Consider the following 19,372-nt stretch of genomic DNA (forward strand, 5'->3'; position numbering starts at 1 on the left):
AGGTCAGTGGTAAAGTGCCCTGGGTTCAATCCCCAGTTTGGGAAAAAAAAAAAGGTGGATCCATTCCAATTTTTCTGAGGAATCTCCACACTGCTTTCCAGGGTGTCTACACCAATTTGCAACTCCACCAGCAATGTAAAACTGTGCCTTTTTCCCCGCATCCACGCCAACATCTGTTATTGTATGTGTTCTTCATAATAGCCATTTTAATTGGAGTAAGATGAAATCTTAGAGTTATTTTAATTTGCATTTCTCTAATTACTAGAGATGATGAACACTTTTTCATATATGAAGAAACTTTTTTAGATTATGTAGAGAGAAATGAGAGGAAGGAGGGGCAGGGATATGAAAAACGGTGGAATGAGACAGACATCATTACCCTATGTACATGTGTGATTACACGAATAGTATGAATCTACGTCACGCACAACCATAGAAATGAAAAAATGCGCCCCATTTGTGTACAATGAATCAAAATGCAGTCTGTAAAAACAAAAAAAAAAAATTTAAAGTAAGTAAATTGCAATTTGTTCAGAAAAAAACAGAGAGAGAAGAAAAATTCATCCAAAGATGTTCAGAAATGGACAAATGGGCTCTCTTAGGCACTAGTATGGGAATATAAATTGATGCATCCTTTTATGAAAATATATTTGAAACTGCTTTTCAAAATCTTTAAAAGTTCAATTTCTTTGCCTCTGTAATTACAAATCTGAGAATATGGTCAAGGGAAATATTCAGATATAGTTAGTTTATAGTATGTATATTCAAGCATTACTGAGAACTTAAAGAACATGGAAACCCTCAAACATCCATAAACAGAGAATGACTTTAATAATAATTAGTAAAAATTTATCAGTTAAGTTGTCAGTGCTTTTAATAAAATAATATGAAGTAGGTATTGCTACTCGTTTTTTTAATGCTCATAACACTTTCGAACCTCTTTATAGCTCTCCGAGATTCTGGGAAACAGTCAATAAATAGTGACTGGAAGATTGAACATTCGGGAGCATTCAATTTAGCTGGAACTACTGTCCATTACGTGAGACGAGGCCTCTGGGAGAAGATCTCTGCCAAAGGTCCTACTACAACACCTTTACACCTCCTGGTATGAGGGAAAGAATTGATAACATTGCATAAGCAGTTTCTCATGACAAACAGATTCCTACTCTATCTTCTCTGATCTTTTTCCCAAATCCCAATTGTCAGGTAGACATTTAAAATTATTTAAGAGGTGAGTTTTTAGTGTTTTTTAAAAAAAATTCTTTAAACTATGATATCTAAAAACAGCAATTAGTACAAATACAGTATCATGTTTTAGGGTCTTTACAGAGATACAGTACCAAGGAACAAGGACTCTCTTTTTCCTAGAAGTATTCATTTACTAATCAGATTGCATATCTATGAAAAGAATAACATTTCAAAATCCTTTGTGTAGGTATTGTCTGTATCTGTATAAAATGCAGTTGATAAAATGTTCTTTTGCTGAGGAAAATAATTTGGTGTATATATATATATATATATTACATACATATATACTGCTTTATGTATTTATATATACTGTTTTATATATTTATATATTATGTTCCCATTTACCCTGTTGTTCCCATTTACCCTGTTGTGTTGCTTACTAGGTCCATAGATTCCAGTAAAGAATTATGAAAATTTGAATGTTTAGGATGATAACTTATGCTTAAATGTAGTAAAAGACTAGTTACATGTCCAGGGAGATTTTAGAGGGAAAGGATTAGGATTATGGGGCTCTGTCCAGGCTGGTGACAGGTCCAAAAGTCCCCTTTGACCTTGATCATGACAGTCAGTTCTGATTCCATAGAAGCCAGAGGACTGACTATACCACTAGCATGAGTTTTCTATTTTAGTGGCAAAGAGCAATCTAAAATTCATACATTTCAGCACCTCCTTATGTCTACACATAAAACTGATCTAAGCCATGATCCATTGGCTGTTTATTTTGGAATGTGCTATGCCACATTATTTAATATCTCCACACATTTTATGTTGACTTTATCTTCAATTGGAGACATCTGTGTTGCTAATGTAGGAGCCAGAGGTTCAGACCACATATTGGCCCATTTGCATTTACTCCCTTAAAGTGCCCACCAATTACCTGGAGTTCTTGCTAAAATGCACATTCCATTAATTTGGTCTGGAACAGGACCTGAGATTTGCATTTCTAACCAGTTTCTACCTGATGCCACTGTTGCTGGCCCAGAAAACATAATTTAAATTACAAGGTTTTGTATAAGTGCAATCACTATGTTTTACCAATCACAATACAGGGAGCAAGGTAAGTGGGTGTGTACCTTCTTTTCCAATCTTAGTATCTTAGTAACATCCACCATTCATTGAGCACTAAGAATCAGATATTGGCCAAGGGTGTTTTATACTCACTGCAGCACATAATCCACATACTTGTGTGATGCGTATTATTGTTATTATTTCATTGTATATACTAAAAAGAATTAAGTATGAGGAAAGATAAGCACTGTGCATAGTGTTGTCTAATCAATTATTTAACTGTCAATAAGTAATCATTGTTTCGATGCTATTATAAAGCTGAGATCATTATACCAAATGTCCTTGGATAATAAATACACATATTTTAAATGATTATTTTAAGCTTTTCCCCACAATTCTTTTGTGTCCTACTCTTTAAATTCATTTGGAAAGTCCTTTCTGTTCTCTGTGCCACTTAGAGAGAAAAAATGACTGATATTGTTTGAGCAATATACAACTCCTTGTATGTTGGGTCACATACAATAACATTATCAAAGCAAAAATATTTTAATGATTAGGTTTCAGAAAATGCTATCATGTTTACTGACTTATGTAAGTGTAACCTACATTTTTTAAGGGAACAAGACTAAGGCTCTTATAAGGAGCCTCTGCTTCAAAACTGTCAAAGCATGTATGAGAGGTCTTGGTGTTGGGCACAGGGAGCTTCATTGCTGCAGAATCTTTAATCTGACTGGTAATTACCAAGGTTTTTCCTGGAAGCATGAAGTATAATTAAAGTCAGTGAACTATGTCTAAAAGAAGGCATCTATGTGACCTGAATTTATTCAGTAATCCAAGGGAAACTGCACTTCTAAGATATTTTTCTTTAATGACTATTACAGACTCAAAGCTGGTACTGATTTTCGAAAGGCAATACCTCTGCTGCCATGCTTCCATATGTGCCCATCGACTGTAACATGGTCACACTTTCCTTTTTGCAAAGAATACTGCCAAATTCAAATGGTTTAAGAAAGAGCTAATGGTTTTGTGGCCAATGTCTCTATTTTAAGTGGCATTAGATATTCAAGGACAATCTCAAGTTCTATCAATGAAAAGACAGTTTATTAGGGAAAATAGACATGTTTTCATGTAATTTAGTAAGTTGGCAAGTAGTTATTATTTATGTTTATTTCATCATTTAAAAATTATGTAATAGTCTGGTTAAAAACCATAAACAAGTCAGTAGTTTTAAAAAATGAAGTTCTTTCTCTTTAAACTTATTAGGCTGAAAGTAGCCTATAATTGGCAACATCCAATGAGATATTTGAGATGCTTAAGCCAAAATAAGCACTGTGATGTATTTTGAATTAGTACCTAGTGTGTTACTCATTTGTGAACTTAAAAATGGTTTTATTTACTTATTCTTCTTTTTCTTTTTCTTCTTCTTCTTTTTTTTTTTTTTTTTTCCTTTGGTGGTGGTACTGGGGATTGAACCCAGGGGCACTCTCCCACTGAACTACATCTCCGACCCTTTTTATTTCATCCTCAGCCCTTTTCAATTTTTATTTTGAGACAGGATCTTGCTAAGTTGCCCAAGCTGGCCTCACACTTGCAATCTTCTTACATATGCACCACTATGCCAGGCTTATGTTTATTATTGTATTTTATAAAGTCAACACCCAATTCACACATCAAAACATATCTTGGTATTTCTGTTGATATATTGAACAGAATTTGAAGTAAAAGAAGTGAAAAAGACAGAATAGAAATGCAGACCCTTAACGTTTCGCTCATCAATATTTTTTTTCCCTTGAAGTTGTTGACTCTTGTCTGGACACAGTTGAAATATTAAACAAAGTTCCCTAAAATTTAGCATAATTTAAAAATATAGGAATATGTGTTTTTATGCATCACATTACATTATATAGATTTCTTCCATAGTTCCTCAGAGTCATTGAATTGATATATTTCATGTTGTTTGACAGATTTTCTGAAAATGAATATATAAAGAAACATTGTCATTCATTGTTTCATTTGCATACATATACACATATAAACATGATGTATAAGTATGCATTATGATACAGTTCTAAGCTTGGTCATGGGTTCCTGTAGAGAACAAAGCAGACTTGATCCCTGCCTGTGGTTCTGTGCAGTGCAACCTAGAGTTCAGTCCTTCCCACACATCCTTTATGGTTTATTGAATTGTTTATTTGTATATACATAAATGTACAGTTAAGTTAATATTTCTTTGTAAATTAATTTTAACAATTTTGAAGGAAACAGTTTTTACTACAAATGGAAATTTGGTATACTTGCCAGAATTCAAAGTAAATTGCAAGCATCCATGGAATGAAATTCTTGTCCTTCAGTTGGCTTAGAAGTTCTCTGCCCTTAGAGAGAGATGATCCCCAAAGTCTCCACCCAAGGATAGAGGGAAAAGGAGTCCTTTGTGAACTTGGGGACTTCCTGTTCATCTTTTCTTATTGGAGTGGAAAGTTCACAGTTGATATTATACTGTGGGTCATACCTTAAGCCACATAGAACACACATTCCTGCCACCACTACCTTCTACCCCCCACCAAAGTCATCATACATGTGCCAATTCTTTGGGAAACTGTTCAGTTCATCAAATTGAAAATAAATGACCACATAGTTCTGATCTCATTCAAGTAAACTTTTCTTCATGACCACTTAGGCCCAGAAGTAACTGTGGGCTCCTGTCTTTTCAAAGAAATGACAATTTTGATATTTAAGAGTACTGTCACATTTCTACTACACATGGAAGAAGTATCCTCGTGATGCCATAAGCCTTTTAAAGTAGTAGTGTCCTTCGTCGAAAGTGTTCTAGTTTGAACCATCTGTCCTAATCATTTTTGTATGTTATAGGTACTTCTGTTTCAAGATCAGAATTATGGCCTTCACTATGAGTACACTGTCCCATCAGACCCCCTTCCAGAGAACCAGAGCTCTAAAGCACCAGAGCCCCTCTTCATGTGGACACACACAGGTTGGGAAGACTGCGATGCCACGTGTGGAGGAGGTGAAGGACTTTAGAATATTTCTCTCTCCAAAACAGCAGTTGCTTTCTCAATAACCACTGATAATTAAGACAGATTCCAGACCCCTAATCTGGAATTCCAAATGCCATAAAGAATTGGAAACTGAGTGTTTTTGATAACATGTTTAGTAACTAAGTACCTGAACTACTTTGTAGCAAAATCTGCCTAGAACTGAAAAAACTACTTAGTGGTGTTACATATTTCACTAATAAGATGAATCATTGTATTGCATTGCATAAATAGTAATGAATTTTGTCTATGATGCACAAGGTTCCACAGACATTGTTAAGGTTGCTATGTAATATTTTTGTAGCGTATTACTTTGATAAAGTCTTTAAAATTTTGAACTCCAAAATATGTCTGCCCACAAGAATTGCAGACCTGAATGGAATGTAAGCATGCTTTGACAGAGTAATATTGTTTGCTTCTGTGTTGTCTGTATACTTAAGCTAAATATACAGAATATGTGAAAAAAATTCCCTAATTTCTTTACCTTGCTAATTTTTTAAAAAGCCTATAACTATTTTCCTGAAATTGTTCTCCAAGATTTTCTATTTTTGTTTTCATGTCAGAGGGCAAGGAGACAAAAGAATGAAATCACCTCAACACAAAATGTTAGACTAGGAAAGCACTTAATCTTACCTTTATTTTGTCTGTGAGAAACTTGTGTGCTACAGGTTAAGTGGATTGTTGTTGCTCACAGAAGCAGTGAATAGTAAGATCCCAGATGGGGACTTCCACCTTCCCTGTGCATCAGTAGCATATTATTATTTCAGTTACTTCCACTTATTAACATTTTGTAAAGCTCTGTGTATGAGATGCCTCCTAAGGACAAAAGTAGAAATCTTTATCATATAAAGGTATTGTGTGTGTGTGTGTGTGTGTGTGTGCGTGCACATGCAGTGTATACAATAAAGAAGTGAATAATTTATTTTGGGGTTTTGGGTGAAGGAATATTGATATGCAAAGCTTAATGCTGCTGCAGCAGAAGTTTGGGAAAGTGCAGAAAGAGACTGGCAGGTGGGAGAGTGTGTTTGGTGTATGGAAGACAAAAAATAAGTATACAAATAAATAACATATTAAGATATCAAAGTGTAAGAAGTATCTGGAGAAAAATAAGCAAGGAGGGGAAATAAATGTGGGTTGTAAAGAATAGAGGGAGTAGATTCCGTTTTAAATATGATGGTCAGAAAAGCCCTCAATAAGATCAGGATGAATTTTAAAAAACAGAAAAGTGAACAAATAACTAACTCTGATGTGACCAGGGGGGTGGCTGGGGCAGGCGGAGGCCCTGGGCAGGAGTAGACTGGTCACGCAGGAATAGAAGGAAGGCTGGCATGGTCCTGCTTTGCTCTGGATGGTGTGTGATGCTTGTGGGAATGCTCAAATAGAAGAGTGACTTGATCTTAATCTTATTTTTAAAGATTATTTCTGCTTCTGAGTTGAGAATAGGCTAAATGGAGCAAAAGGGTAGACAGAGAGATCAGTCAGGAAGTTACTACAGTAATCAAGGAAGAAGAGGAGAATAATTGTACCACTGGGTTAGCAATGCTGGAGGGAAGAGTGGTCAGGATCAGTACAGAGTCTCCAAGCAGAACTAACAGATTGTGTTGATAGAAATATGTGGAGCTATGAGTGTCCAGAGAATGACTGTGATGGTTTTACCAACTAGCAAGATGAAGCCACCATTAATTTACACAGGAAAGTGAAATTGCAGGGTTAGGAGGGAGTTTGAGCCTCATCATCAGTTTAAGATGCTTAGTAAGGGTGATGTCAAGTAGCAGTTGGGTATAAAAGTCTGGTGTTCAGAAGAGAATATTAAGCTAGAGATACTCAGTATATGGATGATATATTAAAATATTGAGAATAGAATTTGCCAAAGGAGCAAATACGGGGGGGGGGGGGCGGAGAGAATTGCGGTATGCCACATTGAGAGTCTGGAGAGACGAAGAGGAAGGAGCAAAACATTTTAAAATGAGTACAAGAAGAAAACAATCAACCATCCAAAACTACCAAATGGAAAGTAATGTAGACTGAGAGTTAACTATAACATTTAAATAAATTACGTGATTGTGATTTAAAATGGATTACAAATAGATTAAAGGGATTCAAAGAGATTTGAAACATGGAGTTCAAATCTGACCCCATAAAAATTAATTTCAATGACATGTTTGGCTTAAAAGACAAAATGGAATGGATTCAAAAGAAAATGGCAGAATAAGTGGAGAAAGTAACTCTAAGTAACTCTAGAAATGTTGCCAAAAGAGGAAAATAGAGAAATGTGGCAGTAGCTGGAGAAGAATATGAATCAAATGAATTTGTTGCTGTTGTTTTTAATAAGAGAAATTATGCATGCTTGTTTGTCAGAGTGCATTTTCTAGAACAGAACAGAAAACTAGAAATGCAAAGGAGACAGCAAACATTTGATGAAACAATATCCATATGGGAAGGGGGATGGGATGGGAAACTTGGCTTTACACAAAAATATGGACAGCCTGTCAGTAACAGGAAAAGACTTTAGTGCCAGGAATTTATGGCAGTATTCTTCTTGCTTCATCTGTTTTCTCCAAAAGGTAGTCTTGGTTAGAGTGAGGGTAGAAAAGGTGGTATTGGAGTTTTGAAAAGACGAATATAAAGTGATCACTAGGAGAATAAGGGGATGGATTGAATGGGCACGTGTGTTTTGATTGTATGGTAGCGCTAATGGTCCACTTGAAATTAATAGTCATTAGCTTAGTGCGACCCCAGTCCTCGTGATGTTGTTACCCTCTAACGACGTATAGCACACAGGTGCTCCTGTAGAGTAAGTTTGGGAATTCCCAGATGAGTACAATAAAGTAAAAGAGGATTAAAATCTGAGGTTGTATGTAACAAATTGAAAATAGTGGACCTTGAACTTTAGTTCTGTGAGGAGTGAAGCAAAGTTATGAGAGGTGTTAAACATAGTGAAAATGTGATAGACTCAATGGATACTGAGCCTGCTGGGGTTAAAGAATTGCTAGACACAGAGTACTAAGGGACTGGAGAAGCAAAAGATGATAGGAAGTAGAATTGAGGCTATGGAGCAGATATAATGATTAGTCATACAAAGCATTGCATAACTAAAATCAAAAGCAAGATCATAGGGAAGAGAAGAGGACCAGGTACTGAAAAGACTTAGTGCCAGAATTACTCAAATTGATATGTGCTTCTAAGAACTGTACCAGGAGCAGTGTTAGAAAAATATAACAATAAGCCAGGAGCCAAAATCTAAAAGTAAGCAGAAGGAATGGCCAGGAGTTTGCATTTGACCACAAGAAGAGTAATGCATTGCATAGTCTGATGCAAACCTGGAGGTTTAGAAAGAAGAAAGGAAGAAGGGTCTGCTAGAGGCAGTGAGGAGCATGGAGACCCACACTGTCTCTAGATCCCAAAGGTACTGGGACATAAGCAAAGTGCTTACCTCATTGGAGGCTGCAGGGAGCCCCAGAAATAGTGTCCTCAGAAGAAAGCAGGAGGGTGCTGGGAACATTCAGAGGTGAAGAGACTGGAGGAACAGTCATGGACAGAGTGCTCATAGCTTTGGAGTTGCACCTGGTGCCTGCATTGCCTGGCCCTCTGGGGCCACCAGAGCAAAGGCAATACAGCAGGCAGGCCAAGGGTGATAGATAGTATGCAGCACACTCTTTGTTGCCAAGCATATAGGGTAATTACAAGAAATAGACTTCAAATAATTCTCTCGAATTAAAAAATGTTCTTCATCCTTGCCACAAGGAAATTTCCCTCAGGCCACATTATCGCCAAGTGACTTTAACTCCTCCATCGTCCTATCCTCTCCTGCTGACATCCCATATACACCCAAATTGCTGGTCCTCTGCTTCACCCATTCTCCAATGAAGCCAAGACCCATCTCCCTTTACCTGCTTCAAGTGGAGCAAACACATTCACAATGAAATATGCAATGACAGATTTCTTTTTTACTGCAATTCAGATAAGAATTTTAGTCCCATCAGCAGTCCACTGACCAGTCCCTGTCCCATGGTCCCCCTGTCCTATGGGTGGGGGGAGTGAGAGAGAGTTTGATGATCACCTTATAGCAGTAAAGAATAGTCTTTTGAAAATTTGTTTGCATTTAAAAAATCTGGACAGGAAAATGTTTGCCCCATGAATTATATTATCCTCATTTTTTTCTTCTTCTGAAATTGTGATCTATTACAAGAAACATCAACATATACAGAACTTATCAGCCTTCAGTTTGGAATAGCAAATTGTTTAGGATTAAAACTTTTCCCCAAAATCATACTAAATGAGTTCTAGAGTACGTGTTGTCAATTTCTAAACTTTAAGGAATAGAGATTCACAACAAATACTTTTAGTATTAGCGTTAGAGGAGTATTAGATACTTTCACACATGACTTCTTCATCATCAAGACAGTTGAGTGCATAGAGCCCAGGGACCTCCCTGGTCACATGGCCTGTGATGGGTGGACCCAGGATTAGACTCCACCACTCCTGGGCTCAAGTCCTCTTTCCTCCTGGCCACACTGCTTCAGGAGCAGATCAACAGGCTCCATATATTTTCTTTCCACAAAATAGAGAATGTCCTCTAGAGATTATTTAGGTTTTCTTTGGATTCAAAGAGATATTTTATTTAAGAATTTATATATGTCTTAATTTTTATTTGAAATGGATTTTGCCACATACTCCTCCTAATTATTTACAATTCCTCTGTGATTAGTGCTGGTGTAGACCTTCCCTCGGTACTCTGTTGCACTGTTTAGTCAACAGTTTTCAATTATCTATGACTATGTTAATAGGGCACATATTCATGTCAATGCCAAAATATTTCTGGGCTTTTGATATTATTTTTCTTTTCAGTTTATAAATAAAGTAGATGGACAGGATTTCAAGAATTGCATTGTTTCTAACTTCATATTGTTGATTTTATAGCCAGAAAGGGCTTTATAATCTTTTAGTGTATTCATGAATCAAATGAGAGTGTGTTCAAAACACAGAACATTGGAAACAGATTCATGAAAAATTTATATCCAAGAGTAGAGGGATAATGATAGCATTATTTTACTTCACGTGAATATATTAAGAGCAAATAAGGTATCACAGGGCAGTATAAAATTTCAGTGTTTGACATGTTATTTTTCTAACTTTGTTGGAAGATATTAGGTTAATGGTACTAATTGGGGATAAGAAATTTTTAAAAAAACATAATGTTGTCTAGCTAAATTTTTATTGCTAGTGATATTTTATGTCAATACCTCCAACTAAGTTTTAAAATAATTTAAACTACTTTTATCCACTATGCATTTGTATGAATTTATTAATGCCAATTATTACAAATTATGAAAAATCTAATATAGAAGCATTTTCTGTTTTAAAAAGACTGTTTTCTAAAAATATCTGAAAGTATTGGCAATCCCAAATAAGTTTTTCCAGAATTTTAACATAAATTTACTAACTCTCAGACACTTTTTACAGTGTTTTCAAGGACATAGGGTAGGTCTAGAAGAATTTGAAGAAATATATCACTTTTATTTTAGCATCAACCATTGAAATACGCTTTATTTTCAAATACCTTAAAATGTATTTGTGAAATAAATGTTTACTTTGCATTGGGGATCTAAAACATTAAAATATTTGAATGTGCATTTTAAATTGATTTTGGATATTCAGAAGCTCATTGCAAAATCTTTCAACATAAAAGACATGTTTTGAGCGATTTTCGTCTTCAGAGACATTAAGAGTACCATTCAGCCCACATGGAGTCTTGTGCTTGTAATCCCAGTGGCTCAGGAAACTGAGGCAGGAGGATCGTGAGTTCAAAGCCAGCCTCAGCCACTTAGTGAGGCCCTAAGCAACTAAGTGAGACCCTTTCTCTAAAATAAAATATAAAAAGGGCTGGGGAAGTGGCTCAATGGCAGAGCACTCCTGGGTTTAATCCCTGGTTAAAAAAAAAAAAGTACCATTCTGTAATATCTGAAGGCTGCATGCAGAATCAGCATTAACTGCATTGGGATTTATTTTGATCCAGTGAATGGATTAGTGAAAAAAAATAAAACCTGGAATAGGGATGCAAAGATTCAACAATCTGTTATGAAACAAATAAGTTAAACATGCTTTTTTTTTTGTTTGTTTTTTGAGTCATTGTACACAAATGGGGTACAACTTTTATTTTTCTGGTTGTACATGAAATGGAGTCACACCATTTGTATAATCATACATGTACATAGGGCAATGTTTGTCTCATTGTATTATTTTTTCCTTCCCCCACCCCCTCCTCACCCCTCATTTTCCTCTACACAATCCATCCTTCCTCCATTCTTGCCTCCCCTCTCACCCCCCATTATGTAACATTATCCATTAATCAGAGAAATCATTCACCCTTTGGTTTTTTGGGATTGACTTATCTCACTTAGCATGATATTCTCCAACTGCATCCATCTACCTGCAAATGCCATAATCTCATTCTTCTTTATGGCTGAATAATATTCCATTGTGTATATATACCACAGTTTCTTTATCCATTCATCTATTGAAGGGCATCTAGGTTGGTTGCACAATCTAGCTATTGTGAATTGAGCTGCTATAAACATTGATGTAGCTGCATCACTGTAGTGTGCTGATTTTAATTCCTTTAGGTATAGGCCAAGGAGTGGGATAGCTGGATCAAATGGTGATTCCATTCCAAGTTTTCTGAGGCATCTCCATATTGCTTTCCAGAGTTGCTGCACCAATTTGCAGCCCCACCAGCAATGGATGAGTATACCTTCTTCCCCACATCCTCATCAACTATTTTCTTTGAAGGAAAAAAATTAGGCAGCATTGTGTGTTCTTCACATTAGTCCATGTCCCTCTAGATTATCACCCTTTAGCATCTTAGTTTTGTGGGACCCTCTAGACCCTCTCGGTTCCTTGTCTATGTCCAGATCACATGGAGGTGTCTCAGCCTTTGGATCCAAATCAGAGACCACCTCTCAGTATGCAGACTCTTGTGCCTTTTAAAATCTTTTAGAATGTGTTGGACAGAAAAGAACATTTTTGAAAGTGCAGTTGGTTCCTTTTCCCACTTTAAAGTCAATATACTCTTGTTCCAACATAAATGTTATTAACCAAATGTTATTAACCGAAGAAAGAGCACTGAATATATTTATTTTCCATTTTTATTTGCATTATTTTATTTCAATAATAAAATACACTTTGTATACTAACTTGTCTTCTTAATAGAATAGAAGCAATTTTATATTATCATAAACTTTACCAGTTCAGTTTTAAGTATCTAAATAATAATCTATGAGCTGGATTTGCCATTTTTATTATTTCCCATAATAGGTAATTTTGTTTGCAAAAAAAATTTTTTCACCATTCAAGGAAACTCATTGTTGAGATGAACTTCTTAGTTCAGAAACCACTGAAGGCTTAAATTTCAGGTTTATACTTTATTCACTCATTTCTTTACCAATACTGACTCTGCACCAACCTTTGTTGAATGAATGAAAAAGATGAGCGGTGCCTGCTTTCAGAAAATGCACATCAGTGTACCAGGGGTCAGATATAACCATATGGAGACATAAAGGGAGCTACAGAAAGTCTATCAGGGATAAACAAATGTGGAAAGGCACTGGGACCAGTGAGAATGTTATGAAGACTGAGGAGCAGGAAGCATCTTGGTCATAAAGTAGAAGAAAATCCAGTTCATTAAGGTCACTGAGTGTGATGCCGGTACTCAAATAAAATTTAACTCGAAACTTATGAGCCCCATTAAAATATTTGCATGCATGGAAGTGACAAAATCCTTTTGGATTATACACAAGTGTTGTAAACAATGTGTAGTAATTTTTATTGCAATAAAAAGTGAAATAGTAATTTTAGTATTGAGCTCAAACCCTAACAGAAAGTATTTTATGGAAATGTGAAAAATAATGATCGAGAAGTAAATGGTAGGTAGCTAGGCATGGTGGTGGAGACCTGTAATCCCAGCATCTCGGGAGGCTGATGCAGGAGTATAAAAAGTTTGACACCAGCTTGGGCAACTTAGCAAGACCATGACTCAAAATAAAAATGAAAAAAGGCTGGGGTGCTGGGGATGTAACTCAGTGGTAGAACACCTCTAGGTTCAATTTCCAGTACTAAAAGGAAAAAAAAAAAAAAGAAGAAGAAGTAAATTATTGTAGTTGGCTTTTTCACCACTGTGATCAAAGAACAAGAATAGTTTTAGAAAAGTTTGTTTGGGGCTCACCTTTTCAGAGGTCTCAATTCATAGATGGCCAACTCCAACTGGGTCCAAGGTGAGACATAACTTCATGGCAGAGAAAAGCAACTCAGAAAAAGGTAATCAGGAAGCAGAGAAAGGAGTTCCACTCACCAGGGACAAAATATGGACCCCAGTGATATATTTTGTATATACCTCCTCCAACCACACCCTACTTGTCATCAATTACTACCCAGTTAATCTATTCAAAAGGATCAATTTACTGATTAGGTTAAGACTCTCATAACCTGATCAATTCACCTCTGAACTAACTTTCACTGTTTCATACATGAGCCTCATATCTAAACCAGAACAATTGCATAAAATGATTTTGGAAGGAGTTCCAACACGTGCATAAAGAATCATAAGCATTTTAAGTGCTTAGAGAAAAGTCCTTCATCTTCATTAAAGTACATTTGCTGTTGGTTCTCATAGCTTACTGGTCATCATTATCTCAATAGAAAATAAGTAATGTTTTTAAAAGAAAATTATCAAGACAACTGAATATACACATATATACCTATAATATTTCTCTTATAAAGTTCCACAACTTTATTTTAAAAATCAGGATATCTAATAACATCTGGAGAATTTCAATTACTCATATTAAAATACAACCTACTGAATGTGTTTTTGCACTTATGGTATTAAGTTCTATAAATATTATCAACCTGGATAGACAAATTTTATTTTTAAATATCTCTTTTATGTGTTAAACACAGGACACAGAATTAAAAAAAAAAAAAAGCTTCTCTGTGAGTCTGAAAAAGAAGGCTCACTTAATGGAATGCATTGTCTTTGTTAAAAGTCTTCAGAGCAAAAAGAGTCAGCAAGTAAAAATGACCCTTCCTTTTTAGATTTTGTCCAAATTTGTTAAAGAGATGAATGCATAGTGATGATTTTATTTTATTCTTAACTATATCCAAAACAACCAAACAGATTTCCCCATGACTGAGTTACTGAGACTGGCTTAGGTGAAGTTAGTTACCATAGAGCAGGTTACACACTGTCCACAGCTTGCAGCTACTCCTGGTTGAGACAGAAGGGCAGTTAGCTTCATTACTCTGTTTGCCCCCAGGTTCCACAGTATTGGATGCACTGTAGATACTACTGTTAGATTCTAGAATGGAAATTTCCTGTGCTGACTGGGATGTAAAAGTATATAAAAGAAAAAAAAAAAATCAAACAGTAACATTTCCATATGGCTTTAAGATCTTAGTTGTATTTTCATAGGCACGATGTGTCTGCAGCTGAGCAACATGTTTTTTTCCTGATTCTATTGTTTTTGCTCAATGAAATAAAAAAGTGGAGCTAAGCTTCTCCTGACTGCCAAAAACTTAGGATATGAGCTTCCTTGCTACAACATGGATGGAAATGTCCCAATTCATACTTACATGCATTTATACTTAAAGCACCACTAAGGAGCTCCCTAAAATGAGACTGATACCCATATTTCTTCTGCAGTATTAATCCTTATACTTAAAAGATTTTTTTTCAATAGCTTAATATGTTAAGCTATTAACTCTGGGCTTACGCAACTTAGTTTTGGTATCTTCTGAGAAAAGGCAAAAATGCAACATGATTAGTCCTTATTTATTCTGTAACTATATAAATGTTCAATAAAAGGTTTCTGGATTATGTGTTTATCATGCTTTATGTGCCGTAGTTGGCAAAGTGCCATTATTTAAATCAGTTTAGGCAACTATATTCTGTATGAGTGTTTTATAACTATGAGGGCTTCAAATTAGATTTTAAAACTAACATTTACATTCCATAAGGCACATTTATTTTAATTGTAGTTTCAGTATTCATCATAATACAATGTAACTAATACTTACACATGCTATCATTAAACAAAATTTATATAATATCTACTTAACATGTGTGTAAAGTCATAACCCAGTTCCTGAAGCATAGGAAGCTAGAAGGAAGATAACTAAAAATATTTTATTTTTAAGTAATTAAAATTTTTAAGTTTTAAGTAATTTAAGTTTTATTTTTAAGTAATCTCTACCTTATGAGTTCTGTTTTCTTTTTATGTTAAAAAAGAAAGAAAAAATCTAAATGAGCCTAAGTTGCTTTTGCTTCTTTAGCAGTTTGACATTGATAGACACTGAGCACTACTATGATTAAGTCCAATATCACACACTGCCCTTCTTGACCTGCCAAAGAATTCCCTAGGTATATACCTGGGCATGGAAGGTACCTTTCCTCTATAAGTTAGCATCAGGTCACCTTGTGTCAGGAGCTGCAAGGGTGAGGTGGGTTAGACAGGCGGACTTCTGAGGGTGTAGCTCTTGGCCCTTTAACAGGCCATTTGTGACAGCCTGAGGTTCTTGGCCAAGGGTACTGCAATCCAGACGTCCTCCATTTGGACAACACTGTGTTATCTGTTAGAAGACAGAAAATACTGAAGGTCTCAACAGCAAGAGATGAAATAATCACAGATATAATTGTTACTTAATACATATGTATATACGTATATATATTGTCATGTTTGAAGACTGAATTGCGGTGAGTACTGTGTGCAGTATTGTTGAGATGGAAATCAGAAAAAATCCTGAATCCTACCTGTTCTTTCGCCTTCTATTTGGCCACCCCATTTTCTCTTCTGATCAGTTATTGACATAAGAAATGTTTCAAAATTAAAATAACTCTCATTCTACATCCCTTCCTTCCTCCTTCCTGATGCCAGCCTCCTCTTTCTGTTACTTGAGTAAACAGAGTAACCTCTCTGGTGCCAGCCTAGCCTTTCATGTTTGGCATGACCAGCATGAATGCCCTGAGCTTCCTAATTACCATCGCGTGACAGTCATAGGACCCTTACTAACAGGCCTTTCAATACCAACCCGGAAGCCTTCGGACTTCTTAGCAATCTGTCATGACCCATCTGACTTTAAAAGTGTTGGCTGATTTAATTATTTTATAATGTCAAACAATCAATTAAAATAGGTTATTAAATCTTATTCAGATACCTATCTTTCTTTAATCATAGGTTACTTACTTCAGAGAGTATAATAGAGAAACAGAATTTAGCACATATTTTCTAGACTTTAAGTCATTAGTAATAGTGTTATCAAGAAATTGTGCTTACAGAGCTGTAAGCAAAATGAATGCAGCATGTAAAAGTCATTTTTACTTCCTGATTTGTGTCATAGTAAAGAGAACATAAAAGTGAGTTTTTTGAAATCTGGTGAAAAATGGTAAGAGGCCCACCATTTTTCTTAGAGAAAATAATAATCATTGTAAAGTTTTCTGGAATCTTGGGGTCTGGAATTCTCAGAGGTCATATGAGTAAAGGTCTGAGTTATACTCAAGGTAAGCTTGCTTCCTGTCACTTACTACAGGCCACAGGTGATGCACAACAGATGATCAAATGTGCACACATGTCTGTGTGCCTTTTATCTGCTTTCAATAAAAGTCCCATTAGGGAGAGGAGATTCCTAATGCTTTATACACACACAATTTTGTTGTGTCTTATTTTTCCTGGTGCTAGGAATTGAGCCTGGGGCCTTATGCATGCTAAGCAAGTGCTCTACCACTGAGCTGTCTCCCCAGCCTGCATTCAGGGTTTTCAACCACTTACTGCTAAAAGACAACCATAGTTTATTACAACAAACCTTCTAGTAACCTCTTGTCAACTTAGGTTGCCACCATCCCTATACTATAAATGCTTGTCATTTACTTTCTAAGGAGAAAAAAAAAATCTTAAACTTGGAGATATATTGTTATGTAAATTATAAATAGTATCATCTTCATGGATGGAACCTAGTTTAAAATATCTGTGAAAATGACAATCCTATGAACATCTAAGTCCATTTCATAAATGCCTGTGATAACATTACTTTATATGTTAATTTGCATTTTTTAGGAGAAAGGAAGACAACAGTGTCCTGCACAAAAATCATGAGCAAGAATATCAGCATCGTGGACAACAAGAAATGCAAACACTTAACCAAACCAGAGCCACAGATACGGAAGTGCAATGAGCAGCCATGTCAAACACGGTACCCTATGCCAGCCATCCAACAAGCATTGTTTGGCCGTTATATTGCTATCCCTAAAGCACACTCAGAATATTAATAGAATCACATTTTCTTAGATATCTTACAAAGGGATATATAAAAAATGTCAACTTCTAAAAGAAGCAAAGTCTAATAATGTAAGGCTATGATTTATAACTTTGTGTTCTCCATAGCATGAAAACAACCACATAACGGGGGTGGGGGTGGTAATTAAGAGTACTTGGTAACCTGTATGTAGATCATCTCGTCAAAAATCTGGTTATTTAGTTGAATTTGAATATTTGTTTCTGTGTTCTCTGAAATGATACCTTAGAACTTGACAGGAGTAAATAAACCAAGGTAGCACTGGGCAGGACCAGAACAACTGCAGAGTAACAGGGGCAGCGTGGTCCTTCTGTTTCCTGAGGTTAGTTCCTCACTCTTCTCCCACAGTTCTCAGTGCAAACTTCCCAGTCCCTGATTTCTGACCCTCAGATTTCTGGCCCAGCTCCTCATTTCCCCAGTATTAGGCAACAAAGCAGGCAAGAGACTCCTGAGTAGAAGACAAAACACCTATGCCAAGCAGCTGGAAGTGGGGTAGGAAGAAGACCATGCCTTAGTAACAAGCTGAAGCAGAGACAAGATGAGCCTGAGGGTAGTTTTGGAGCAGCCTAGCAGCCAGGCTACTTACTTCAGCTTCCGTCACAGGGCTACTGAAAAGTCACATGCTATCTCATAATAATCAATGCTGAACTTGAGTAGAACTCAAACCTAGTGTTAAGTCCTAAAATTTTTAGGAACGGGACAAAGAGTGTGAGGCCAAATGGACTCCTTGAGAATGGTAACAATAGTATTTATTTTATCTGACATTTAGGAATTTGTTGATGCTCAATGAGTCAGGCATAGTTGGGAATTCTTAGGACATCAAATAGAGAATTGACCTCCCGTTAACAATAGCTTCTGCGATGGAGTCATGGTGAATTTACATGCCACAAAACTCAAATATGCAAAGAATTTGTAGCTTCGTAGTCATCTATAACTAATATAAACTTCATGACCTCCTATCACAATGAATAAGTATGGGGCAGGGTGAAGGAACAAAATCGCAGGAGGAGCGAAATTGCAAGTTAACTGTATTTGCACTTTTCTTTCTTAAATAATCTCTGGAATAATCTTTAATAATCTCTGGAGTGTCATCCAGGTAGATGTTCAATTCTGCTTTCCTTATCCCTTTTCTTCCCCTGCCCCTTCTTTTATATCCTCAGTCATCTCTGTTTCTGCCTCATTGTAAAACTCAGTTCTTCAGCTCTCCTGATCTGGTTCATGCCATGTTAATGGAAACTTAAAAGGTTTCAGAAAATACTTTCTTCCTTTACAGTGTTGAAAGTTCAAGGTTTTCTTTGCTGTAGATTTAAGAGTATTTAAGAAGTTCAAAGCTACTTGTCAAGTTTTCTTTCTTTTTCACTCTTACTCTAATAATCCTATGCCCATGCAAATATGTCCTCCTAAGAAAATAGACTAACAATATATAAAAGGTTATGCAAAATGAAAAAGAGCATTAATATACTTTCAATAATAGCATGCACATGGTACCTCCCCAAGTTATGCTTTTCAGTCTAACTCCATAAACTGGTGAACTAGTAAAGTTCTTTTATAATGCAAGGTGGTAATTAGGTAGATGGCCTAGACTATAATTGTTTTCAACAGGCAGGTGCTTGAGTCCTTTCTGTTCAGGTCTGGACAGATCTGTAAGTAAAACTTTTAGTTTTTGTACTGTCAGATAAAGAAGCTGGATCCTTGGAATTATCATCATTTCTAAGAACTCTCTT

General features: G+C 36.0%; 1 protein-coding gene across 3 annotated transcripts in view; it reads left to right on the forward strand.

The window, feature by feature from the left end:
* ADAMTS19 (ADAM metallopeptidase with thrombospondin type 1 motif 19) overlaps positions 1-19,372 on the forward strand; it is a 303,272-nt gene that overhangs the window by 246,780 nt on the left and 37,120 nt on the right. For all 3 annotated transcript variants that reach the window (XM_079145927.1, XM_079145925.1, XM_079145926.1), the window contains 3 exons: positions 948-1,105; positions 5,125-5,278; positions 17,411-17,546. In XM_079145927.1, the coding sequence (XP_079002053.1) occupies positions 948-1,105; positions 5,125-5,278; positions 17,411-17,546 (448 nt within the window). The remainder of the gene's footprint in view (positions 1-947; positions 1,106-5,124; positions 5,279-17,410; positions 17,547-19,372) is intronic.

The sequence above is a fragment of the Sciurus vulgaris genome, assembly GCF_902686455.1.
Source record: "Sciurus vulgaris genome assembly, chromosome: 6".
In the NCBI taxonomy this organism is placed as follows: domain Eukaryota; kingdom Metazoa; phylum Chordata; class Mammalia; order Rodentia; family Sciuridae; genus Sciurus; species Sciurus vulgaris.